This window comes from Fundulus heteroclitus, chromosome 10 (genome assembly GCF_011125445.2).
Source record: "Fundulus heteroclitus isolate FHET01 chromosome 10, MU-UCD_Fhet_4.1, whole genome shotgun sequence".
NCBI classification, from domain to species: Eukaryota; Metazoa; Chordata; class Actinopteri; order Cyprinodontiformes; family Fundulidae; genus Fundulus; species Fundulus heteroclitus.
Window position 1 is genome coordinate 12,482,579 of NC_046370.1, and position 27,654 is coordinate 12,510,232.

At 38.4% G+C, this 27,654-nt stretch overlaps 1 protein-coding gene across 1 annotated transcript; it reads left to right on the top strand.

The window, feature by feature from the left end:
• On the top strand, positions 1–27,654 carry si:zfos-911d5.4. The gene is made up of 7 exons (XM_021316533.2): positions 1–172; positions 3,625–3,755; positions 4,390–4,490; positions 5,013–5,161; positions 7,410–7,638; positions 7,828–8,033; positions 25,659–27,654. Exons 2-7 carry the CDS (start codon positions 3,637–3,639, stop codon positions 25,824–25,826), a joined length of 972 nt encoding a protein of 323 aa, XP_021172208.2. The 5' UTR covers positions 1–172; positions 3,625–3,636; the 3' UTR covers positions 25,827–27,654.

Genomic DNA, 27,654 nt, shown 5'->3' on the forward strand with positions numbered 1-27,654 from the left:
ACGTTTTGGTCCTGCTTGGGAGGGAGGGGAGCAGGGGGCGCTGGCATTGGGAAACAGCTTTTTTCCTGGATAGAGTTACTCAGCCTGTTGAAGAAAAATAGACTGAGCACAGAGGCCGGAAAGATGTCAGACTGAAACATTCTCCTCCTCCGAAGCTGTTGAGAGCTGAACAGTAAGTACTAGTGTTAGCCACGCATGCGTTCTTTGTTCTGTTCCTCTTTGTTTTTACAAGTTCGGTCAGCCCAGCCGCCGGGTGCCGTCAATAAAACTGAAAAAGTTGTGTGTTATGACAACAGCGTATTTCCTCCCAACTTTTTTATTTAGCTGTAAATGTTATTTACTTAAGATGAACCCTCCTTGAGCATAAATATTAAATAAAAATGAATATCTTTACAGAACCACGTGAAGCTATTCACCCAGTCTTAAAAGATGTTGTTGACAGATGGAAACATGTCTTGTTTGTGTATGTGTTCAGACCCCTTAGTTCGACACACCCAAATAAATTCCAGTGGAATTAACTGTCTTCAGAATTCCTCCTAATGTAGACTCCACTCTATATGAACCCAGCTGTCCTGTTAAGACCTCAGAGGTTTTTTAGAAAACAACAGGGCGAAAAAAACATCACGGGACACAGCAGAGATCTGGTTGTTGTGAAATTTAAAGCAGGGAAAGGTTATAAAACAATATCCACAACATCTCAATCCGTCCATCCATCCATCCATCCAATGTTGTCTATATACCCGCTTATTAGTATACATGGACGCTGTATACCAGAGATGTTGTAACCGCTCAAAAATGGAAACACTATGTGGACAAGTCCAAACCTCTCAATTCATGGCATTCCACCTGGACTGACAAGAACAGAGCAGCAAGGAGGTCAATGAATGGTGTCTTGGGGGGTGGGGTGGGGCTGTAAACAGGGCAAGTATTAGATGTGTGCTCCTCAATTCCGTCCTTTATTGAAGAAAAGTGCAAAACATGCTGCAAACACAGATGATGCTGACGCACAAACACGCAAAACACGCGCAATGGCAAAATGCTTTAAGAAGCAAAAACCGCTGCAAGTTAAAGGGGAAGTCCGGTCAACGGGGAAAAATCAGTGGATCATTAGCTATAACTAAAGCTAATACGTTTGTGGTTATTTAATGAATTTGGGGTTAATCAACAAGAAAATAAAAGCATAAATTGTCGTCTGGATCACTGTGTATTGGGGGTCGCCATTATTGCCCAAATATGGGCAGTAATGGCCGTCTGACATCACATCCTGTGACATAGAATCGCAGCAAGCCGACGGCAGTTCTCCACGCTTTACAAGCAAACTCCATAGGAGCTGTTGTACACAGCTGCAATCAACAACAATTATTTCGGATTTCCAGAGGACTTCACCATTGAAATTCGCGAAAGCTATTGCTGAAGCAACAATGCTCACGTGCATGGCAGTTGGATGTAACAATACATCGTGTAAAAGTGGAAAAAAACATTAGTTTTTTTCACCTTTCCGATCCACCGGGTTCTTTTGTTGGATTACCTACTTGAAGAGAGGATTTGCCATGGAACTTCTGGCCAGAGAGAAAACACGTCGTCTGTAGCCAACATTTAGAAGAAGAATGTCTTCAAGATGACATGAGAGCGAGGATTTTCGGTAGGTCTTTTATAAAAAAGACCTACCGAAATTTGCCGGAACATTTGTGTACCGACCAGAGCGGCAGAGGGATACGACACACTTAGAAAGTACGCTTGAAAATACTGCAGTGATGAGAGGTAAAATAATTTCTTTCTCATCTCATAAAAAGAAAAAAGAAAACAAAAAGATTCAGGAATTAGAAGAAAAACTTAAGTTACTAGAATTATCTCAAGAAGAAGGGAAGTTAGGTAAAATCCGTGAAGTAAAATTAGAACTAAACCACTATATTGAAAAGCAAAATAGATTTCTAATACAAAGACTCCGAATAGAAAATTTTGAACATGGCAATAAGTCAGGAAGCTTTCTAGCTAATCAGCTTAAAATAAATAAGGAGAAAACTACTATATTTGCAGTTACAGATTCAACTGGTAATACAGTAAGTGAACCAGAGTGTATAAATAATACCTTCCGCGATTTCTACAAATCTTTATACACACCACAGATAAATCCATCAGAGAAGGATATTAAGCAATTTCTGGATAAAATTACACTTCCTAAATTATCAGATAACCAAAGAATGACACTGGATTCCCCGCTGACAACAGCTGAAACCCAGGAAGCTCTTAAAAGCATGCCTAATAAAAAGGCTCCAGGTCCAGATGGATTCCCCACTGAGTTTTATAAAGAGTTCTGGAATATTCTAGCCCCAACGTTCCACAGAATGTTGCAGGAAATACAGGAAAAAGGTAGATTTCCAGCTAATATGAACTCTGCCACCATCAGCCTTCTGCTCAAGCCAGACAAAGATCCTGTGTTGCCCACTAGTTATCGTCCCATATCCTTACTTAATGTGGATATTAAGATAATCTGTAAAGCTTTAGCAAAAAGATTAGACAAAGTAACTCCTCTCATAATACATCCAGATCAAACTGGTTTCATCAGAGGAAGGCAGTCATCCACAAATACACGCCGATTACTTAATTTAATTGATTATTCCTACAGTAAAAACATTAAAACCAATATATTGTCTTTAGACGCAGAAAAAGCATTTGATAGAGTAAATTGGAAATTTTTATTCGCTACTCTTCATAAATTCGGTTTTGACGTCACAAACTGGGAGGTGGCAGTACTGTTCTTCACCAAGATGGCGGCCCCCGTAAAAGAACCTTCAAATCAAAACTACTCTTAATCAAAAAAGCTTATCATTTATTGAACAGTATGTAATAATTTTATATTTAAAGTACGTTCAGCAGTTTGAATTCTGATTTTGACCGGACTTCTCCTTTAAGAAAAGCTGCGAACTTGCTCGGCATGACGGAAGTCCTCCAGACCACTAGGGGGAGTCAACCACCAACCAAATGCGGGTCTACAGGCCTCATACTGCAGTCAGCGCGGCAGGCACATTAATCTGGGTTCTAAATATTACAGTGGAAACGTTATTCCCCACACATTATGGAATAACTTGGAGCTACAGATCATATTAGATTAAAAACAGATGTTTATGCAATACACTGAGCAATATAAAATGCAGCATCTTAGCAGCATCTTAGCACGTTTGCATTTCTGTGATTGCAATGTTTCTCTTTTGCTGCATTTTTTCCATTGTGTGTGTTTTGTGTGTTAGCCTCTGTTTTGTGTTTGGAGTACCTTTGTGTTTGCAGGGCATTTATATGCTTGCAGTGCGTTTGCGCCTCTTGGCCACCATAGCAAAGCTGGTAGAGACACGCCCCACAAGACTTGCAGCTTTAGTCACACTTAATGACCACTGTACAAAATATTAACTGAAGGTACAAAAATTCTGGTGTTTGTGATTGTAATGTGCCAAAATGTAACAAAAAATAAATAAATAAAAATAAAAAAAGATTTTAAAGGGGATATGAACACTTTTGTCAGGTCCTCTAAATGGTCATATTTTAGCTTGTGTACCTAGACAAAAGACTAAGGTACTAAAATGTTTATGCAGTATGTCTTCTGGCTTAATTTTTTTTGTCTTTTTCTAGATATAAACTAGAATGCTTCAGTTTGGAAACCTCCTCGCCCATTTTCATCTACCCCACAAAGCGTCAGAGAGTGCTCAAAAGCAAAATTTAAAGCCGCTTCCAACCCTGTCTGACTTCTTACAACATTTTATGTAAGTATGAAGCGGCACTAAGAATTGATTGTACAAGATAAGATGGATGCATTGATGAGATATGATTACAGATATTTACAAATTAAATGAGTCTTAAACTAAATTTCATTGGTCTAACTAAACCTTCCCATCCACCCACATTCCTTACCAACCAGAAAGTGACATGACTGTCATGACCAATGGAATAAATCCTCCAAACTATGAACCGATCCTTTTCTAGGAAAAATCCTCGACATTTGTTGGAATATAGTTAAAAGTCTGTGGCTTAATTTAAATCGTAGCTGTGATTCTCATCGATTGGCTGTTGCACATCACTACTATTGTTGTGCAAACAAATAAAATCTTTCATCTTCTTCAGGGACTGTCTTTGGACCTGCCTCACGTTAGTTTTTCACTGTATAAATGGGTATCATTTAACATCATGCATGTTATTAAAATCTTAACTGTAGCCAACGTTATATCATCGCAGTGGTAAATTCCAGTTTGAGAGGCACTGTGGAAGGTTATGTTTTGCACCTTATTCTGCCACACTGAGGGTCAGAAATAACAAACTGAATCAAGGAGTAAAATTCAGATTTACTGTTAAAGTGTACATTGGAAAGATAAAGTTACATTTTTCTTTGTTCTTCCACAGAAAAGTCACTGGGCTGAGGAAGGAAGATGTTCACTGCAATCTCCGTGTCCCCAGCCAGCTTCAAACAGCCAAAGATGACATCAACATGGTTATCCTGACAGGTTTGAAAGCATCATGATTAGAGACGCACTGCTGAGAATTTTGGAAACCGATTTCTGATCTCCAGTTTTTCTTTAGCTTTGACCTACAATACCGAATTTAGCCTGTTATGAGATATAAAGTTGGCAGATTGAAGATTTTATGCCAGTGTGGTGAAAAAGTCTGCAGAACAATAACATTTGCCCCCATATAGATTCCATCTGTTTTTGCTTTTTTTCATCACACTTAAACAATTCAGATCATGAAACAACTGTTAATTTTGGAGAAAGATAACCTGAGTAAATGCAAAAAGCAGTTTTCAAATTATGATTTTATTCATTAGGTGAAAAAAGCTTTCTTAGTGATTGCCCTCTAAAACTGATACCTAACCCTAAGCAACCACAGCTGACCTAAAGAATCAGGAATGTGCCACAACCCCCCCCCCCCCCCTCCCAAAAAAAAATAGTAAAGGAAAGAAAAAAACGTTATTGAGGTGTACAGACATTGACTTATGTACTTATGTCTAACTTATTTATTTTTTTTAGGTCATGGGATCTTCTGCATGGATGTAAAGCCATGGAGTGGGACAGTGTGTGCTCAAAACCAAAGCTGGCATGTGCAAGTGAAAGAAAAAGACCAGAACTTTACCAATACTCGCATCGAGCAGGTTGAAGATCCCCTCAAAGCTGTCATGGTAAACAGACTCTATATTAGCAGAATGTTGCTTAACAAAAAAAAAAAAAAAAGAGTTAAACTGTCTGGCATACTTAAGCTCAAGGTCCAATTAATTATCCAAATCACTGAATTCATACAAACTGCTGCCAGGTTAAGAGACTCTGTGTCACTGTAACAATTTATATGGAAATTTCAAACCCAGCAGCAGAGCTACCTAAACTTCACAAGTGGGCACTCTTATAATTGCGTGCATAGACTGAGGGGGTGGGACGAGGGGGGTTGAAAGCAGGCAGGTGCCTAAACACAGCTGTGACCTGATGTGGCTAGCCTGTTAGGAGTCACTCATTTCCATTTCTATAGATGCTTCAGTTTAACAGGAAGCTTGATTAGAAGACTGTTCTGGCGAACACGAGCTGCGCTGCTGAAACGGCTCAGTCTGGAGATACACTCGAGGTTACATCACTTCCTTTGTCTTTAGGGTGATTGGTTCTTCTGAAAGCCTCCAACGTGTCTCTATAAGGCTGGTCATGTATACGTGCCCACAACAATTTGTCCATAAAATGTATTTTATACTGTGTTTAGGTTATTCTAATTATAATTATATTTGTTTAACAAGTATGTAGAGTGGTAGAAAATCTTGAAACAAAACAGGGTGTTGTATGATAATAAAACTGTCCACCAGACACATGCACAGAAATGTTTGGGAGCAGGTGCCTCAGCAGAAAAAACAGGGCAGTATTTACAAAATTCATTCATTAGAAAAACACACAAAAGGATATATTTTATGCTTTTTTAACCACTTATTCCGAGTAATTGTCAAAACTTGTTAGGTTAAAGATTGAGGCTGAATTTTGTGTAATATTAGTTTTCTTTTTTTATATACGTGTCCTGTCTGGCAGTGTAGAACTCAAAATTGCTTTCTTAGTGCCAAAGAGATTCCAACAGATTTACTTTCACAGGTGGAGCATTACTGCATTGGCTATAGTGCTCTGTTTTTATATATATATATATATATATATATATATATATATATATATATATATATATATATATATATATATATATATATATATATATATATATGATGCAAAACAACTTTATTAGATGTTATTTTGGGATTCTTTCCAATTTAATGGACATAGAAACAGAAAGGTAAAACAGAAAGAAAGGAAGAACGAAAAATGAGGCAAAAACAAGGGGAGAAAAGGTGACATATTTGGAATAGTTGAAAAAGAGACAAGACAACATCCTCGGAGTCTGCTTCTACACCTGCAGAGAGGGATATAGAAAGATCAACAAAACCTACTGAAAAAGTATCACACGTACAAACAACCATCGCCTATGATAACATAATTGCATTTAGTGACAGCCAAAGCTAATTATAGTGTTTATCTGTATATAGAAGTGTATCTATAAATACCTGGATCCAAGCACCTGTGGGTGTTTGTAAGAGTGCACTTGTATATCTGAGGTTAGTGCATAAGAAAAATGCTCAGCAGTGGCTGTGAGGATCCAAAGACCCGCCCCCCAGAGCACCGAGGCAGACACTGTGAAGACCAGAGCCCCAGGTCCCGAGAGCACGGGAGCCCTAGAAGGACCAACACATAGATAGCTGCGTCCCCCGTCCCGTAGAAGAGCGGAAGAGAACCCCAGGAAACACCCCAGCTGCCACAGTGCTGAAGCCTCTCGAGGGCTGCAGCACTGACCCCACAGGCTCTGCTGGCAGCCAGCTACACCAGACCAAATACACCCCCCTCCCCCAGCAGGGCCCCAACAGAGCCCTTTTTTGGATTGAGTCAGAGAGCTCAAGCCCTGCAAAGCAGCCGCAAGGAGTGAGCCAGCACACATCCCAGATACCGAGGACCACCAAAGCATTAGCAGGTCAAGACGCCAACCACCCCTGACGGGGGAGGAGGCTCCACACTTAGTGGAGACCTGAGATGTCCCAGGAGAGGTGGCAGTCCAAAACCCCAACCTGACACGGAGACAACCACATAATCGTAGGCACAGGCTCACAATGTTAGTTTTCTCCATTGATACAGTTAAAATATTTCTCAGTATGCTGAAAGTACCAAGAATACCGTTTTAAATTAGCAAGTAGTTCAACCCTTCCAGATGTCTACAAAAGGTCACTTCAGAAAGAGGACTGCATGATAAAAAACAAACACAAACATATCAGCCAGATTGTCACGCTGATAATGATGAATAAACAGCAGAAAGAGAAAAATGTGCGTTCATTTTTTCTCCCTAATGTTTGTCTTTTCTAGAGCAAAACAGCTCAGTTATGCAGTCATTTGAAGAGGAGCGGCGTGCCTGTCCACAGCAGCCTCTTCTTCCCCAGGGTCATCTTCCTCTCCCCCGACTGCAAGCTGGATGAGGAGCTGATGAAGAGAAGGGAGGTGGTGCCTTACGGCCAGATAGATGCGTTCCTCCGGTCTTTCAAAGAGGGATATATGGGCTGGATATCTGATGCTTTGACTCCCTCCTGGATCTCAGGTGAGTTAGTAGGCCTTCCAGATTTACATTAGGTATTCAGTAAATGCCCTGGTGGGCTGTAAAGAGCTGCAAAACCACATTTTCTACTAAACACTCTTTAAAACCAATTTTTAGTCTTAAACTTCAGCCATCAAATGAACGTACGAAATGCAACCAGTTCACCTTGTTGATGTTTTTACTGTTCTGCAGGTCACCTGTCTTACAGACAGATAGAGTCAGTGCGAGGTGTCCTCAGGAAGATGGGAACGTGGGATGTGATGATTCTTCATGGAGGCGAGCAGCTGAAAGGAGACTATGAAGGCTGCCAGTACATCGCGCTCGACCGACAAGATACTGAAACGTTAGAGTTTTCCAGAGTTAAGACCCTGTGGGCTCTCCTGGGTCATGTTCCTCAGGTGAGTCCACTAACCTGACTCTGGGGAGTCTGCGTGCTATGTAATGGTGTAAGATGTAAGGCTGCGCATGAACCAGCAGGGGGCAGTAGTATCTTGTTGCTGTCTAACTCAACCCTCTGCCTTGTTGAGAAAAAAACAATACCTGATAATGTATTGTCTAAAAATTGATGAACAAGACAACATTTAAAATATTATTTAAACACATAATGGTTAAGGTCAATGTTTGTTTTTCCAGAATGTAAAAAAAAATATGTATCTATAATTAAAGGAAAAGCAAATGATGGGTTTATTGTGTTGCTTGCAATAAAGAAAGCAAATATTATTTACAAGCTTTTTCCCTTTAATTTTGTATAATAGATAAAGGTACATCTAAAGCATCAAACAGCCAATCATTGATCTAATATCACAATAATGGTCTCATTTAAGTTTCTTTTTACTACAGTAGCAAGAATAACCCATAGTGTCGACTTTGCTGAGTCATGCATTCCCTTAGGTCTCAGTAGGGATGACTTCATGGCCCTGATAGAAACAAAATTCTTGGTGTCCTTCCCAATTTTGCAATTTGGTCATTTGTAAGTGAGGCAACTTTGAAAATAACTGTGAATAGTGACTGAATTCTAAATAGTTGGAAATTAGTTTTAACCTGTTTGTTCTGAAAAGTGTCTTGAGGTAAAATTTCTTGTAAATTGTAAATTAATAAATTAGATAAACACATTGAACTTATGTATTACTAACAGTTTACTCTAATTTACTTTCAATTCATTTGGATTAACGTTTGAAGTGTTAATTACTGCCACTGCCGCCTCAGTTTTTCAGGGTGGTAATTAATTTTGCTTCCAACATGTTCAGTAAACATGAATTGGAAACAGTTCAATACCCAAAAGGTATCATTTTGAGATGTTGAGAGATTCTTTGATTATTTTTCTTTTGCATCATCCTTGTTATTTATTATTTAATTATTTATTTTTTCAAATTTATTTGAAACTTGGAATAATTTAACTCACGGCACAAAACAAAAAATCTGGAAACAAATTACTTATTGGAAAGATCATTCTAACATGACAACAATGATAATAATTAAAACATTTGTTTGTATCTCATACAAGAAAAAAATGTAACTGTTAAAAGGACACAAAGATCCAACACAAGTCAAGAAAATCTTCAGAAATGGCAATTTCTAAACCAAAAAAAAAGCAACCTCCAAAAAATGGTTACACCTCAGACATAAGTTTTGACTTTCATTTGTTTTATCTTTTAAATATCTCCCTCATACTACTCATATTATATACCACTTTGTTACTTATTGATGACATTGTTTTTAAGAATATATTTAAATCTTTTTTATATTTTACATTATATCAGTTTCTTAATAAAACTGTTCCTCTATAATTCCTCTAACTGAAACAGTCATGCTTCGCGTTTGCACGTTCTAAAGGCTTTTCAAACAGTTCTTCATAAATATCCTTAGAGGTTTTAAATACTCGTTACAAGTGAAAAAATAATAATGCTTTGGTGTACACCTAATTCAGTAGGTTTGAAAGTTTACCAAGTACTGCTACTTTAATGAAGTCTGTTTAAGTTCCCAAAAAGGGTACTTGTTGGCTCTCTATAATTAGCTTTATTTACAATTCCTGTAGCTATTTTATTAAGAATAAAAAATTTAATCGTATTGGTTGATATAATTAAATATATTTCCTCACACTAACAGAAAGTATAAAGAAGGTAGAATATATAATGAATCCTGAGGTAATACATCTTTAACACAATTGCCATTTTTGATTTAATGATTATTTTAACTTCCAACATTGCTTATTGCCTATAACTATTCTAAAAAAAGATTCCAGATACTTTATTTTGAGAAGTTTATTTACTGAGCTTGTTAAAAACAGAAAAAAATACATGTAGGTTTACTTACATTTAAGTTCCTTCACATCAAACCAACTCTTCAGGTTTCTCCCATTGTTTTCACACAGTCCACAATCATTTCCATTAAAACATAGATGTGTGTCTTCTGTGAACAGTAAGGATTAACACAGTTTATAAACTTCACATATAACATTGATTAAAAAACAACAACAGTGGTCCCAGCACTGAACCCTGAGGAACACCATATGAAACCCCCAGCAATTGTTAATCTGCACACAAGAAGGTAGTTACATTTATTTTGTGTTTCTATTGAAATCCTAAAATAAACATTTAGGACCAGTTTTACCGAGGTCCTCTCACAAGGACATTTATTTGCTTTTCATACGTCACTTTCACTTGTCAGTTAATTTGCTGAGAAGGTTGACATTATTTCTTCAACACCAAGGAGCATGACCTGTGCTCCCCAACCATTACTGATTCACAACCCTCTGCACCCAAACATTGAGCCTGGGCCTCCTATACAAGTCCGGGCTTCAGTTTGCACCCAGCCCCCACCTTAAAACCTAAACCCAGAGTATGCACTCTCCCTATTTGCCTCCAGCTGCTGTGTATTTGATACATGACCCGGCAGTCATTAGACAGTCTCCAGCAGACTCCTTTCTAGCCTACGGGGACACACACAGCGAAAGAAAATATATTGTTTTCAAAGACATCTTTTTTTTTCAGAGTGCAAACGCGTCGCAAAGCTTGACATATGCCGCAAATATATGTTGCTTTTTGTTTGCTGCACCCGGCTACACGCGTTCCAGAGTAGAAGTCATCAGAAAAACTGAGATACGCAGACGGGTTTTCGGCTTGAAGCCCGTGTCATCCACCGTCTGCAGGAAGACATCCACTTTGCTCATGTGCAGCAGCTGCAAAGGGGAAGCTTGAGGGGTTGTAGGGGAACTTAATATTTCCCCTGGGCATATTTTCAAGGCTCAGAAATAATGCATGCTTTTGATTTGTTACTTGTAAACACACTGGCTAAAAACCCTGTGGTATGACCTTACGGTTTCACTCGGGCATCTGTTTGCGCTGTTAAAAGTGGCATCGGATCGCGTGTGTTTTACCTGCGAGCTCGGGTAATTGCTCTGCGGTGAATGGGGAGGTCTCCGTGCTCCAAAGTGGAGAATGATAGAGTAGAGTGGCTGTAATTTATTAATTACGGTCTATATTCTTAGACCACGGTTCTGGCTTCATTCAATTTGTATGGATTGAGGAGTAATTACAGGGTGTGTGTGCCCCATGTGTGTAAAAGGAGGCAGAGTAAGAGGTGAAAGCCTCCTCGTGTCAAAATCCTTTTTGTGTTACCTCCTGTTTGGTTATTCCCGCTGTCTTGTGAAGTCTGGTATGCACAACGTTTTCTCCAGAAGGAGCTCCTAAAAGTTTTTAATTGAATTCTTCCATGTCAAAAGCTTGAAAAGTCACAGTTAACATCTCCACCAATATATAGATTGTACAAATAGGCGTATCTTGGTTGCTGGAGCTACATCTCGTCTCCGCGATGGGCCACAGGCTCTACACAATTGCAGCTTGTTAATTTAACTCCACCCTGACATTCCTCTCCGTTAGGCCGTCTCCCGGGCCGCACGTGTCGCAGGCTTGTAATAGACAGCCTGGTGCGTGTCGAGCTTAGCGCAAATGAAAAGGCTGCGAGGAGGGGGACATCAACTGCTTTGTGTTGGTAGTGAACGATGGCAAACAGTAAAAAGGCCCGGAGCAGGTCATTTACAAAAGCCTTACAATTCTGCTGCCTAAATAGATCTTATCGGCCACCACTGTGACCATTCAGTCTCCTTTTATGTTGAGTTTAAATTATTTATAAAGAGGTTAAAAAATACACGCATTGTTCATTTTAATCGCATTCGAATCCTCGTATCACGATATTAGGCGCAAGAAAACAAAATGAGATTTTGGCTACATGTTGTTTTCACACATAGTGGTTTTCCACGTCACAAATTGTGTTTTAAATAATCGTATCTGAAAAAAAGATACATTGAAATTCTCCTTTTTTGTTTGTTTTCATAAATATAATAAAGCCTGATGAATCCTTGGATGCTCCTGGCAGGAGTTAGTGGAAATTTATACAAAAGTTACTTAGTAAAAAGTAAGTTTTCAAGACTAATATGATCAAATGAGAGACAACCCACAAAATAAATGACCACATAGATTTGCGCTATACAACAAGATATGCTAAGTTCTATTGACCTGAAGTTTCTCGAGTTGAAACTCTAGAAATAATATCAATTTGGCAAGTTGCTGGAACAAGTTAGATCAGCAGGATTTGCCCGTTGTTTTACTCAGTGACCAGACTACTGCTAGTGAGGTAAGCGAATAATAATATTGAATATCTTTCTATTTATGCATTGGGACACTAAAGGAACATGTTAGTAATCACAATTTTGCATGTGTAGACATGTGTGAATATTTACTGTGATACAAACGGCAACAAGTGCTAACAAACAGTTTATTACCACAGCTCTTGTTATGCTTCAAACGTACGGTATCCATATTGAATTGTGAGGTCGAGGTTGGTCTAAAAACTCTGTCTTTTCCTCTTGGACTTTAGGGATATATGCAATCTCTTTTTTCTACTCGGAATTGAGATATTTATATTAAAAACATGCAGGGGCAAAAGGGACAATATTTTTTTTCCCTTTTTTTTAGACAAAACACAGCAAATCTGGAAAAAGTCCAACTACCATTTAAATACAGTTTTAGAATATTTTGGCATTAAGGTATATCTCAAATAAGATTTGCGTTTTTAAGAAGATGGTAGTTTTATGAAAGGTCTGAAAACCACAGGAATAAAGGTTCATAAATCTCAAACTGGGTTTAAAACAAATCTTTGCTTATTGCAGAAAAACTTCAGGTTTCAAGGTAGAGATAGTTAAACCCAGACCCAATAAGAAACAGGAAACACTTCTTTAGCTTAGCATCAGTTGGGAACTGAAGCAGATGACATCTTTAACATTGTCTCTGGGTTATAATTATCCTGTCGCTGTGTTCTCACTCTGGCAACACATTTATTTTTTATCTTGTCTGTGTTTGTCTCTTTTTTTACTGAGTAGTCAAAATATGAAGCCAGAAAAAAAAACATTTTAAATTGGTGGGGGCTTTTTCAATGCTTTCATAAGGAAGTTTTGCTGGCCAACCTGATGACATCTTTATAAGCCAAACCCTCAACACAACAGGGCAACACGTACTACTTGTATTCTTTAAAATAAAAGTCATAGACATAGATAAGGGTGCAGAAATTACAGCGCTGTACTTCAAATAATAATAAATTTGGGAGACAAGGTCACACGATATTGGCAACTGGATAGCACTTCTTGAGGTAGACTTAGTGGTGCCACAAAGTGTTTGCCGTGGGATAATAGCCAGGCTTGCATACATAATATATTTTCTTCATATTAATCTAAGGGAAAAGGCAAGTTTAAACGAGACATAGCATTTATTTGTTATTGCTTATGTCTTTTATTTTCTCCAATTATAGCACATCAATTTTGAACGGCCATCCTCAACCCCCCTTTATGCAATGTGGACATAATAATAAAACTCCTGAAATTCTTAAATGGCTCTTTGTTTTGGTATGCCAAGTCCAAAATAATCAGAGGGCCTCATCTTGTCACCGTTTTCAAAACCTTCTTGAAGCACCCCTAGACATAATCCAATTTGACAAGAAATGCCATGATGTTTGAATATAACACCTCACGCCTCGAGATCTTATTAAACTTCTACTTAGAAATATAACAAAGTCGTGATGATTATTTTGTTTTGTTTTGTTTTTTTTAAGTAAGGCTGCTTCTATAAATGTGAATCTTCTTTGCAATCTGAATGCATTTTCACCTCATCCATTCTCTTATTTATTGGCTAAAGTTTTTCTTAAAAGTTTTAGGATAGATTCTCTCCCAAAAAAACTGATCTGTAATTTGCTCGACAGCTTTTACAACTTAAATGAAAATTGTTTCGAAAATAAAGCACTAGGACGTACAAGTTTCTGTAATTTCAGGATCGCTCTCGAAAAGGAAACTGGAATTGGAAATAATTTGCTCTGTAGTGTGTGTGTGTGAAGCTGCTGAGGAAAACGTAATTACGCAATAGAAGTGTGCAGCAGTATGACAAGTGTCTGTGATTAACTAGTAAAGACACGGAGCACTTAAATAGTGGACAGCAGTGATAAAAGCTGTGATGTGATTAAGCTTGGTAAAAATCTTTTTTTTTTTTTTGTTCACTCGAGTACTGAGAAGTAGCGAAAAGCCCCATGTAGAGAATCTGCTTCGGTTGATTTGAGGATGACTTTATGTATTTCCTCTAAATTTATCCGGCTGTTTCGTATAGCATGCATGTTGGAGGGCTCTCCATGCACTCTTGCTAATTTAAACATCAGCGGCCCAGGTTCGTGTTTTGCACATTCCTACTTAACTGATAGAGTTTCCGTAAATTTGAATATATGTTTAAATGAAGCTTAAAGGAGCAATAAGCATTATTTTAAATTGGAAAGAACTAAAGAATAGTGATGTGAAAAGCTAACGGTAATGTTTCAGATGGATTATGGTTAAACGTCACACCGCATTTCTCTATGTTGTTCTCCAGTCTCTTGTTTACATAGCCGGGCCGGCTTGTCACACATCTTGTTTTGGTCTACAGACGGCGCTCAAGCCGTGAAACATCGCCTATTGCTCCTTTAAAGGTATCAATATTAACCCAAAAGTTGCCGCTGAAACTAAAATAGACATTTCAATTTTATTTCAGACTAAATAGAAATGCATTACCACGGTTGTGGTTAGATATACAGTTATTTAAAGAAACATATTTTCTATTGCTCAGTTTAATTGAGTTTGTTAAAAAAATGGCTTTATAAAACGGGAATTATTTTAACTGTAAAACTTAAAGTTGGAGCTGTTTTTTTGTTAGGCAAAATGTCACTCAGTGACATTACAGTTTACAATGAAAACACATTAAAAACTGACTGGGAATATAAATATAAAGGATGAACTATATGTTACATGACTTTGATTTTCAGTTGTTGTCTGGACAGCTTCTTTAAGGAACTTGAACTGCACGTCTCAGCAGCTAAAGAATCCCATCCAGCTCTCCATAGGGACCTTCCTCAACTTCAAAACCTTCTATACTCAGACTTAACTTTGCCTTTTGAACCAGTGACAGCAGTTTAAACCATTATCTCTGCTTAGATTAAACCCTTTTTGTACATCAAGTTTCTCAGACAATCTTAGCTATTTTGATTTTGGATCTGTTATTTTTTCCAATTAAGCCCTGTTTGTGCCTCTTCAGCTTTTTTTATTTTAGCTATTTTGAGCTCAGCATTTCAGCTAATAACATTTATTCTACAGTTTCACACGAAATGTGTTTATTGTGGTCATTATTTGTAATGCCAAAGGTTTCATATTCACCACCATGCTGAAATTAATCTTAGTAGAGGAAAGCTGTCAAAAGCTAAAACAAAAGTATTAATCTAGAAAGCATTAAATGCTGTTATTAATATTAGGTTAATGTTAAATCTTAGCCCGAGGGCTGTTGTCTGCCCATGCATCTAAAAAATCATTGTTAAATTGTCAAAGAACAGTCATTTAAAATTGTTGCACAGTCCAATACAATTTTTTTTTTTTTTCAAAATGGCATTCTAGGGTTTTATTCAGGATATTTTCCAATTAGTGATTCTCCATTGTATTCAAATACTAAATGGGAGGGGGGTTTCTTGCTGGAACTTTTTCTTGGTCGTCATTGAAGATCTTAATTTTATCTCCCCCGAGCGCTGTTATTTGTTTTGTGGATTCCGGATATTACAGTGATCTCCCATAGAACTGGGCTCTTAGATATGATCAATAGGGATTCATAAATAATGAAGAGGACTGAGTGGAGCAGAGGCACTTAATTACAGCTTCAAAAGCCATTCTCGTTAATTGAGGTGAATAAAGGTGGTGAAGTGGACTGCGTAGAGCCATTAGAGGTTTTTTTTAATCCTTTCTTTTTGTAATTACAGCAAAAGAAAAACCTTACTAACTTCAAGAAAAGACCGGCTGAGGTCATGGTTTTCTCCGACTGATGCATTTCTGTATTCCCCATTAAATAAAAAAAGTTTAATTTGGGTGCTAATTCATTTCTCCTGACCACCTGTGAGCAGTCTGTTGTACTTTTAATGTAAATGGCAGTACACTGCATGTTCAAACGGCCGCTGTGGGCTGTAGATACAATGCTTAATTGACAGCCCTGCCATCTGTTACGGTTATGTGAAATTATAGATAAACTAGTTAACAGACACTTTGGCCCATTGTCTGTTGTTTTGATAATCATCCTTAATAACGGTCGGCATCAATATGGTCTTTAAACCTGATTTGAGAGTTAATGGAGTCAGATGGGGACAGTCGGTGTGTGCTCTGGGGCTAATTTTGTTAGAGATGTTCGTAAAGACCAAATTAAATCAGTCATAGATTGGGCCCTCTCAAGTCAGCCAGACAACCAGACCCATTGAGGAGAATAGGAGGGGATTCATATTTTAACCTCTCAGAAAATGCACTTATGTGGATGGAAATAAAGTCATAGCAGGGTGACTGGATGCAAATGGTTATTGGAGAGAGTCTAATGGCTTCCTGTCGGCTGAGGCATTCTGTTTGAAAACAGCCATTCAGAATTTAACGTGCAATTTTTTCCCTTTAGTTTCCACATTTATCGCTTGAGATAAACATTAATATCGACGTAAATGATTGTGTCAGCACATCCGAGTCTAATCCTTCCTATAGATAAACTACATCTGGATCATGCAAAAGTTCAGTTGTACTATGTAGTTATTTTATGCTCAAAAAAGAGCAGGGATACTGCAGCAGTGGTTATTGAATTTACCTGCAGTTTGTTTCAGGCAAAATATATACTCATTGTACCTTCAGTAAATATATAAACAATTTGGATAAAAATTTTATTTACATAAATTCAAATTTCTCATAGAACTATGATCTACTTAATATCCCACTCAGTAGATTTGTACATTTATTCTAGTTCGCCGATTCCAAAATATTCACAATGGTGTGAAAAAGCACTTCTGAAGATTTTTCAGGGTTTTTTTTGTTGCTGTTTTTTTTTTTTTTGTCACACTTAGATATTTTATTATCAATTTTTTTTTTTTTCCAAAGATAATTAAATAAGTCTAAAGAGCAGTGTTCAGGGGATTGTTTTGTATTTATTAGTGACAAAAGGCTATCCAGACCAACTTGACCTTATGTGAAATAGTAATTACTTTTGGATAATTATGGTTGAAACGTTACTGAGTAAGCAACAATTTTAAGCTCTTTTATTTTTCCAAACAGGTTGTATCGGGAACCCCGACAGTTTTGCTTCCTGATGCATTTCCCCCACTCGCCAACGTGGAAATACGTCACGTTTATGTTGGGCATACAAGCGCACTCGGGTCAGTTTGCCACATTTGGTATAAGTTGAGCCTGACAAGTGTTTACATACACGTTGATCGGAATATCAAACGGCATAAACCACCCCTCTCTTTCGGAATACAATATAATTCCGACTGAACTTAATCCGATCATCATATTCCGATTGGCTCGTTTACGTGCCACATTTTTTTAATTCTGATCGGCCATTTTTTCCGGTTACTCTTGTCCATGTAAACGTAGCTAGAGATTCAAGGTAAAGCCACTAATCCACCTCTATGCAAAACAGAGGCTTTAGACTGAGTAAAAGGTAAATGGCTTGAACTTGTATAGCGCTTTAACTAGTGCGGCGACCCCAAACGCTTTACACTACAGTGAGTCATTAGCTGTATCCCAGTTGGATTAAAGTCTGGGATTTAATCCAAATGGGATGCAGTAGCATGACATTAAACGGCCTGTTTATGCTTGAAAACCCTCCAGTGTGGCTGAATTAAATCAATTCAGCAAAGAGAAGTGGGCCAAAACTGGAAAATGTAACTCACTGCCAACAGCCAAAACATGCACAACCAGTCATTAAATTGGTTTTCCAACTCTTTCCAGCGTTACATCTGTCCATTTCCTTTTTTTCTTATCTGTTTTTCTATTCGTTTAGATTGGGGCAGGATTTGAGGCTTTTAAGATCTTTTATCCTACTTCATGTTTTCAGTGGGATTAAGTGAACTCCTGATTCAACAGGTCTGCAGTAACCAGGCCCGGGTCTGTGAAATTTAATTCAGCTAGGATTTCTAGGATTTCACAAGGCGGCAATTACATTTGTGCATAGGGCAAGGTTTATTTGGGTATAATATCTTTGCTTAATATAATAATTAACTTTGATAAAATGAAACATGTAAGCTACAAAAAAAAAAACTGAAAAAGTGTATAGGGGAACACTGTTTCATAGCAGTAAATCGATCTACAAATCAGTTGCAATCCCTTTACATGATATTTTGAGCTGTCGACAAAGAAATTGGGTTTGTCAGAGGTGTGTCCCTCTATGTTACCTCTCCATTTGCGTCTGGGGAGACACAGCGCAGAACAAAAAGCCCGCCGTCTGAAGCCGGTGTGACGTTACGCTCACTGAAAGTTCACCTGAAACACTGCACCCATGGCTCCAGGTAACGGGCCCTTCTGACTGATGCCCCGCTGGGATTCTTTGACTTTATCAGAGGAAGAATCTGAACTTTGTGAATGGCTATACACACAGGTGGTGACACATCCTTACCCAGTTACACGGTTCCTCTCGTTAACCACATTCATCAAAATTGTCAGTCCCCAGTATTTAAACGCAAGTTAAATGGTTTACAATGTGTAGTCCCATTGAAACATAAATTTTGTGTGTTTGTTTTAGTGTTTAACCAAATTTAAACCAAACATTCTGTGAATATGTGCAACGCACCCGCTAAAGGTGAAAGATAAAGAAACCGGTAGAGATCAATATCAGCAGAATGAACCTTGTTCTTGCTTTGTGAAGACTTTTGGTAGTGGTAAATAAGAAGGAGTTGTCTGAAACACGAGGAGTGATGTCATTCAAATGACTCCAACGTCTCTGAAAAGAGAGGCAGCTCAGGGTAGACACTGATAGCTGAGCTCTCAGCTCCTTCTTCTCCACCCAGCCGTCACCCCGAGGGTGCTGTCCTCAAGTGCTACAGATGCCTGGCCTGTTAGTGCTTGAAATAGTAGTTACTATGGTGTACCTGTGAGCAGTTTACAAGGAAAGGTGAGCTATCAGTTTTTTAGCTATTGATCTGTTCATACTGGCTTGTTGAAGATTGTAAAGCTGTAGCAAACTGTGATTCCATGACTTGGCAGCTTGGTCTTGCCAGAATTGTAGACATTTTTATTGATTTTGATTAAATCTAATTATTCTCAGTTGATTTAATAATTTTAAAAAAAGTCCAGGGCCCTGCATTGTCCGAGACTTAAAGCTTTTGGCATATCGAACTGACTGAAACTTCATTGGTGCAGACAAAGTGTCTGCCTAATGTAGCATAACATTAAGTAACGTTATAATTGAATGATTGATAAAATGTTTGTGTGGGATTTATGTAAATTTCATTGCAGTGTGATGGTATATATTTTGTGACTAAGTTACAACATTAACAAAGCTCAGGATTTTTAGACATGTCTACAGTTCTAATTCCAGTTAGCTAGTACATACAGTATGGTACCCAAAAAATATTTAAACAAATGATCTAAGGTTAAGAAGAAAAATTTACAGATGAAAAATAAAATATGTATGTGAAAATAATTATGAGCCGAATATATTGTCCACCATTTGCCATATTAAATATTTTTGTCATTCCAGAAAATGTATTTTTTCTGTTAGTTTTAACTCTTGCTTTTTCTATTGGTTTTAGTTGCTTGCAGTAGCTTTTGCTAGTGTTGTCTATTTCCTCAGACATAGCTATTGATTGTCTTTGCCATATCCAAAATCAAATATCACCATACAGAAGGGATGTGACAATGATCAAACTAGTATGAGAAGTAGATGAAAGGAATATTAGGCGTGGTTAACAATCTGAAAAGTTTAGTCTGCATTTCTATTCACTCCCTTTACTCTGATAGTTTTCAACAAATTCTAGATCCATATGCTTTATAAATTAACCGTAAATTGTAAACTATGTCCGACTGTGTAATTTAATCCCAACTTGAATCCACTTCTGTTAAGGCCACGAAGGTTATTTAGAGAACATTACTGAACAAACAAAAGAAACATAGCAGGATAAAGTTGAGAAGACATTTAAAGCAGACTATGTTAATCAGAGAAGCAGTCGAGACGCCCATGGCAACTCTAGAGGAGCTGCAGAGATCCACAGCTCAGATCATCTTTTGAATTATTAGTTTGGGTTTCCACCAGTCTGGCCTTTGTGGAAGTGTGTCAAGAAGAAAGCTATTGTTCAAAGAAAGCCAATTACACAGTTCAATGTTTGCCGCATGCCATGTAGGGGACCCACTCATGTTTAATGGCCTTCTAATACTGTGTGTTTTAGCAATCTTCTAAGACTACTCCATGACACACTGTGCGACGTGGATTTAATAATCTTTGGTACGACGTCAAGTTTGTTGTGTGCACATTGTATGATCACCGTTTAGTACTACTCCACTTACGACCTCTGACAATAAGCTACTTGATCAACGTGCACCACATCAGTGCATGCCATCCATCTATAACACAGGCTGTATTTTATATAAATAAATCAGCTACTCAGTCGCATGCTCTATCCTTCAATCACAAATCCATCCAAAACAAGACCACTACCAAATAAGTTTGATAAATAGTCCAGAAATAAATGAAATAGTTTTCTGTAGATGAATATGTTCTATGGCAAAGTTTCCCAGTTCAGTGCATCAAGGTCCACTGCAGGCACCAAAAAAAAAAGTCTAAAAGGAAGAAAAAGTTCATTGGGGCCCAAATTATTTATCAGCATGGTCTAGGCTACCACAATAAGAGAACAATAATGAAAACTGTCACCAGTTTGTGTCTGCCGTGAAATCCGACATGCACACAGCGGATGAAGATGCACCTGTTCACAGCCTTGGTTAATGTTCCCTGAGCCGGGCCGCAGCAAACAGGTTTTCCCTGACAGGAATCGATTCAGACTTCCAAAACATATTCCTTTTCTTCTTTATTTGTGGGGCAGCACCATTAGTATACGGGGGTCGTAGCAGCTGTCACACAGTGAGATATTCATTGTAAATATCTGACACTGCCAGATATTGATCGCAGGTTATCTTTGGTCGCAAGGTACTAACAATGTCCGTCCTTGAACCCGTCTCACAGTGTGACTTAAGACCACAGGTTTAGAGCCACAATCAAAGATTTGTCCACAACTGTCCTTCAGTCCTCTTCTTTCGTCTGCAACGGCCCAAAATCGCACAACCGGGCATAAGAGGGTGTTCTGGTCAGAGGGAACATGGCGTTGATGCTTTTTTTTTCAACAGGGACATTGAAGCTAGGTCAGAGTTGATGGAAAAATGGATGAAGATTAACATACTTAGTAGGAAAACCTGTTGGAGGCTGCAAAAGACTTGGACAGAAGTTCACTTTACATGAGAACAATGACCCTAAACCTTCAGCTATAACTACAATAGGTTACAACTGGTTTACGTGTATTGATTCTTCATAATGGCCTAGTCAAAGTCCAGACCTAAATCCAACTGAGAATTTGCTACAAGACAGTTGATGTTTACAGACACTCTCCATCCAATCTGACTTGCTAGAGCTATTTTGAAAATATTTTAGTCTCTAGATTCAGGGAAAGATGTTTTCTACAAGCTGTTGACTCAGTACAAATGCACACCACACTTCTCAGCCATTTATTATGAATTATCATAATGTTGAGATTTATTAAAGACTTAATTTATTTAATTAACTCAGTTGACCAAGTCTATTTTATAGATTACATACACCCAGATTGATTTTAAAGTTTCAAAGCCTTTATTTCTATTATTTATGATGATGTTCCAGTTACAGCTAATGAAAACACGATATCTAAGATTAGAGTATTAAATCAGACCTATAAAGATAACCTTTTTAAAACAGAAATGTGAGCTTAGTGAAGAGTTTGTTGGATACCTGCTTAAAGGTTATTTTCAAAGGGTACTATTAATTTGACAAACAAGCTTCATCTGAATACAAATTCTGCTTTATTAAATATGTCCATACATTGTGAAAGCCATGTATAATTTTCCTTCCACCGCACAGTTATGTAGAACTTTGTGTTGTTCTATCACATAAACATAAAAAATCCCAAACAAAATATTAAATTGTATAATCCCGCGACAAAACGCAAAAGGTGTGCAGGGCTCTGTAGGTTAGTTGTGTCTTTATAGTCTGTTTGTTGTAAATCTGACACAGTGTCGTCTTTTACTTCAGACTTTTGCTTTAAGTGACTTTAAGAGTAACATGCAGTACCTGTTCCTGAATCTGTTAAACTATTTTGAATGGAAGAAGACGTCTGGCACACAGATTCTCTGGGCTAAATAGGAACCCTACCTTTCCCTTTAGCAACTTAGAACTGCATAACATACAGCTTGTTCTCTCTGGGTAATTTTGTTCCTCTGCAAGCTGCAGTGCAACCTCTAAAATGCGTTTTCTGACCTCGTCCAAGCTGAAAGACGCAGTAGCTGCATTGTCTAACCCTCTGCCGCGCCACAGAGGATAGAAGCGCTTGGCTTTCTTTTCCTTTAATTAGTTAATTGCTGATTAGCGATGATTACACTTGGCTGTAATTTGCTAGAATAATTCCACTCTGATGTTTTTTGCCTTGGTTTGTAAACCTCCGAGCCACCAGCTGTCACAAAGCTACTTTTTCATGCATCCCAAATTAATAGACACTCACTGACTCTGAAGTGGCCCGATGCTATTGTAACACAAGCCATGTGGCATCCAGCCAAGGCTGCAATATAAGACACAATTGTTTGGTCTCTTCTTTTTTTTTTTTTTCCTCCATCTTTCTACTCCTTTTTTTTAATGCACACTAATAAGCAAGTAAATGGCGGTAAGATATGTGTGTGTATGTGTGTGAAATCGTGGCGGCCTTTGTTGCAGATAATTAGGTTAGCAGCAAGAGCGTGCAGGTGCTGAGGGTGCGCTGTGTGCTTGTGGTGTGTTATCGACTTGCTCATAGGCTGTCAGGGGTGTCGCACTTCCCATCAGCCCCGGAGCTCAGCAACCTCTTCACTATTAAAATGATCACTTTCAATAGCAGACAAAGGAAAGAGGGAACATATCTAGTGCAGGGTATTTTCCCCACCTCTAATGCTTATCTGCCTTTTGATGTCGGCGTAATAAAAGGCCCATTGGGCTTCCACAATGACCTGCAAAATGGACAAGGGGCCGATATACTAGGTTCTGACTGTCGCTAGCATTAACTAAAAGGCCTAGACATTATGGAGAGCTGGGGGATGAAAGTACATGGAGAAAAAAAAAATAATTGAAAAATTGCCTAATGCTAAAGTGAAAGAAAATGGAACTGTGAAAAGGCACTGTAATATTCTGTTATCCCCAGTAAATGCAGCCAAACAAGAGATGCGGCATGGCATTCTTTTTGAAATGGATGTGGTTCAATTACCTGCATGTCTAAATCTAGTTAAGGCCTCCATTGTCAGGCTTGAAACATAACAGGCAGTTTTGATGTAGTGTTAAAGCGTATTATGCCCTACAACCTACAGAAAATCACGGGAGGGATGACTCCATTCAAGATGCGGAGGGGAATTAAAGCTCATACCGAGAACAGGGTTAATTTAATATTTATTCTGTTCCGGACTTCTGTTTGGATCTCTGTTCCGACTGAGAAGCTCCATGTTTAAGCCAGCTGATTGGAAAGGGTACAGTTTAATAGTTCCACGTGAGTGTTAATATTTAATACAGACACGATTCGTTCCACATCTAAAACGTGAGCTGTAGTCTGGTAAAGATATGAAAAATGTACAGTGTTTTAGTATAGCAGCATAATCTAACTCTAGTTTGAGTGCATTCATTTAGTGGGGGGGCTGTTTAGTAATAATTGTTTTTAACACAATCACCAGTGGCACAATTGCTGCTGCTCCTGCTGTCAGTGCTTTGTAAACCCCCCTTTTTGCCAATAGGACAGCACTTAGTCTGCTCGTACATCTTTTGAGAAGATTGGAGCATACAGAGAGGGATCTTTGACCATTCCTCATTGTACAATCTCGCAAGGTAGTCCAGACACCGAGGTCCTTTATTATGCTCTCTTTTCTTCAGCTCACTCCACAGGTTTTCTATAGGATTTAGGCTGGAGGGCTGTGCAAGAGGGCCATATGTTTTGAGGCATTATCCTGCTGGAAATTACCAAGAACCCATTTCCATTTTACTGACAGAGCCCATGATATTTTTATTTATTATTTTAAAATTAAATAATGCCGCACACTTTCAGAAGGTCTGAGGGCCTCTGGAAGAGAAACGGGGCCCAGATCATCACAGACTCACCAGTATACTTAAGAGGGCCTGAGGTGCTTTTGCACTTTACACCAGACCTACTTGGAGCACGGAGACAGGCAGTTATTATCATGTTACATGTCATATGGGGGAGAAAGTTATCGCAACAAGAATTGTGTTAACAATAAAGTCTAATTGATAATATTTGCAAACCCTAAGTGGCATTGGGATTCTTGCTTTTGCAGAAATATGTTTCCACTGTTGCGTATGAGAGCATAAATAAGTACCAATATATTTGAATATACAATAAAATCCAGGTGTATGCTGTTTTGCCGTGCTATCGTGCCACTTAATTAAACTGGTATGCTGGTAATGCTTATTAAATGATGGATACCTTTTTATATTTAGAATAATAATTTGGTGTTTGTGAGGCTCTGACTCTATGTAGTGACAGATACGTTGTCCCTTTTTATCACAATGAAGACCAGAAATTTTAGGACAGAATGTTAAATTCATACTGGCCATCCCTGCTGTCGTGTCAGTCGCTGAAAAACTCTATGTTGGCTTTATCTTAAAAGTAATTTCCAGCTAAAGTCCCTGTTTAGTAAACTTCTTATTTTTACGTTTGTCATGGTAGGACAGAAAAGTCTTTTGTCTGACACGATTCTAAGACAGCTTTTTAACTATTGATGGCACATATGGATTAATTTCATCAAGAAGCTATTTTCCAACAAATATCTACCTTCTATTTAAAGGTAGAGTCTGCAATTTTTCAGTAAATGTAAGTAAGCGATGCCAAAATCCCTTTTTTGAAAAACTGCGCATGCGCAAACCATCTTAACCTGCTGCTCGGCTCCTCAGGGGGATCGCGTGAAAAAAAAAATCTCCTAAATCCACTTTGGTCGTATTTCTTTCTTCTGAGGCCATCCTCCTCTTATAAACGTTTAAGACAGTTTGCCTCTTGCGACTCTCGGCCATTTCCAAAGTATACGGTGAGAGCAGCGGAGCTACAATCAACAGCTAACGAAGCTAACCGGATACATAAACAGCAGAAGTGTGCACTCACAGCTAGCAAGCTGAAGTTAGCAAGGAATGTGCACGCACACTAGCTTTACGTGAGCGTGTCACAATGATTGACATGTGGGACAACCAATAAGCTGATACCCCGGAACCTGAGGGACAGAGGGGGGTGTTAGCAGGACCAATCCTCTGGTTGCAGTCAGAGTCACAACATTGAAAAACACCATACAGTTCCCATAATAACACATTTCATTTAGATCGTCACACACACGAGTATCTCTTGTTTAAAATTCTTGCTTATTTCACCTTTGTTTTCTGAATTAAAGGTTTTATGCTTTGCTCTCTGCCTTTCAGGTCACAGTTAAAATGTACAAGCGAGGCCCCCACGGCTGGCTGGGTAAATGCCTGAATGCCACCGCCACCATCCCCTCCAACACCTTTGTGATCTTCAGAGTCAGCGGCGAAGAAGCGGATGCCAAAATCCCAGCATACAGTATTCAAAGCATTACGCTTAGCATATGACACAGTGGAGACGATAAAGGATTAATGGAAGCATTCTGAATGAATAATGTGCATATGCAAAAAAAAAAAAAAAAAACATTTTTTATGAGTGAGTGTTTATCTATACAGATGTGGTACTTTGTTGCGTGTAGCCCGAGGATTCCAAGTGTCTTTGTGTGAACGTGCTTTGAAAAAGATCCCATTTGCCATTTTTTTCCCCCTGCTTAATTCTGAGTGAACATGATGTTAATGAGATTTTTTGACAATTAGCCTTATTAACTTTGCCATCTTTTGAATTTCCAGGGCCAGCCCCTACTTTGCGCGAGCTGTTAATGAATCATTATGCCCGCTGACTGGGTCACATCAGACTGAGCCACGAGTGTTTAATGTGCTAATCGCGGCTGTTAAAACGGGTGGCCTGTGGCTCGATGAGGACAGAGGGTGTCACCGTTTGTGTGGGTTTTATAGGACGTTATTTACAGGCTGTTTAGAGAAAGTAAATGTTTTTGATTTATTAATGTGCCCCACTGTTCAGAGGAGATTTTAAGATGTTCAGAGGTGTACGGGCACGGCCCCCCAACACCGCGGTTTTATTTAGCATCATTTTGGAGTGGGCAAAATGATGTTATGATATCAAGATACGGGGGCCTTTAGCTAATGCAGTAAAATTAGCTCTCTGCAGCGATAAGATCCACTCGTTTGGCATCTTTACCAGAAGCATCATCATACCTTTTTGAATGTTTTATCTGAGGGACAGTTTGGAAAGCAACACCCATCTGCTTGCATTGGTTCAGATTAGTCACGAGCCAGTTGCAAGTCTCGAGGTGTAGCGAGGTTTTAAATGGTTAAAGTTTCGAAAAGCACTAAAATGTTCCCTCACATCATTCCTGTAAGTCATTTCAGTGAGATGCCAGAGAAAGTGATGGGGTGACAAAGTTTTCTACCTGGTGTTTAGTGCATACCTAATGCTGTTCTCAGGTTGCTGCATCCTCCCTGTCAGCTGGCTGAAACACTGCCACCATTAGCTGTTTGGAGATATTTCCAATCTCAAACAATACAAACGTCTAACTAAAAATGCAAAAACTCTGTTTCTATATTTATACCGTTAAGCACAAACATAATTATTTCACTGGCAGATCTAGAGCAGTGTTTTAATTTCACCAACATGTTTCTTTTGACTGGAGTCAATGATTTGTTTTGAGCCGAGTTCCTAACCAGAATCTCACATAGATTGGAGAGAGATATGGAGGTTGGAGAGCAGGGAGGCCCTCCAATCTCTTCATAACAGATGGTTAGACATACCAGCAAAACCATGGAAAAATCTTGTCTGTAATCACCACATTAATGTGTTTAAATTGTAACAAAATTTCTAACTACATATGCAAAATCCAAAGCAATTAAATCATGTTATTTTTAAAAAATGTTTTAAGGTGTTCTGTCAGTGCCAACAAACATGCCCAGCTCAGGCATTTTTCAAGACATATCAGTGTAACATGACTCCATAAGCAGTTTGATGAATTTCTCGTATTCATAAAGTTCAAGCCAAGTCAGACCAGAGAGCTTTTCTTATCCATAGCATTTAACTGACATATATTTACATAGATTGTTTAGATAATGAAAAATTAAAGATGTCCAATAAGGAATGACTTGACACATAGTGTATTCAAATTTAAGCATACCTTTTTATGTGAATTATTTTTTTCTGCAGACTTCAAGCACTTCCATGATAAAGTCATCATAGATGGATTGTAGCCACTTTATTCAGCTGATTGGTTTAAGCTGTTATGTGTGTTTTTTAAGTTGTTTATCTTTTCAGTTTGTGGTGTAATAAAGCTTTTGGATTGTTTAA

Coding starts and splice junctions, on each gene's coding strand:
- si:zfos-911d5.4 (XM_021316533.2), top strand. CDS start 3,637: ATGCTTCAGTTTGGAAACCTCCTCGCCCATTTTCATCTACCCCACAAA. Junction 5,162..7,409: donor ATCCCCTCAAAGCTGTCATG/GTAAACAGACTC, acceptor TGTCTTTTCTAG/AGCAAAACAGCTCAGTTATG. Junction 8,034..25,658: donor TCCTGGGTCATGTTCCTCAG/GTGAGTCCACTA, acceptor TCTGCCTTTCAG/GTCACAGTTAAAATGTACAA.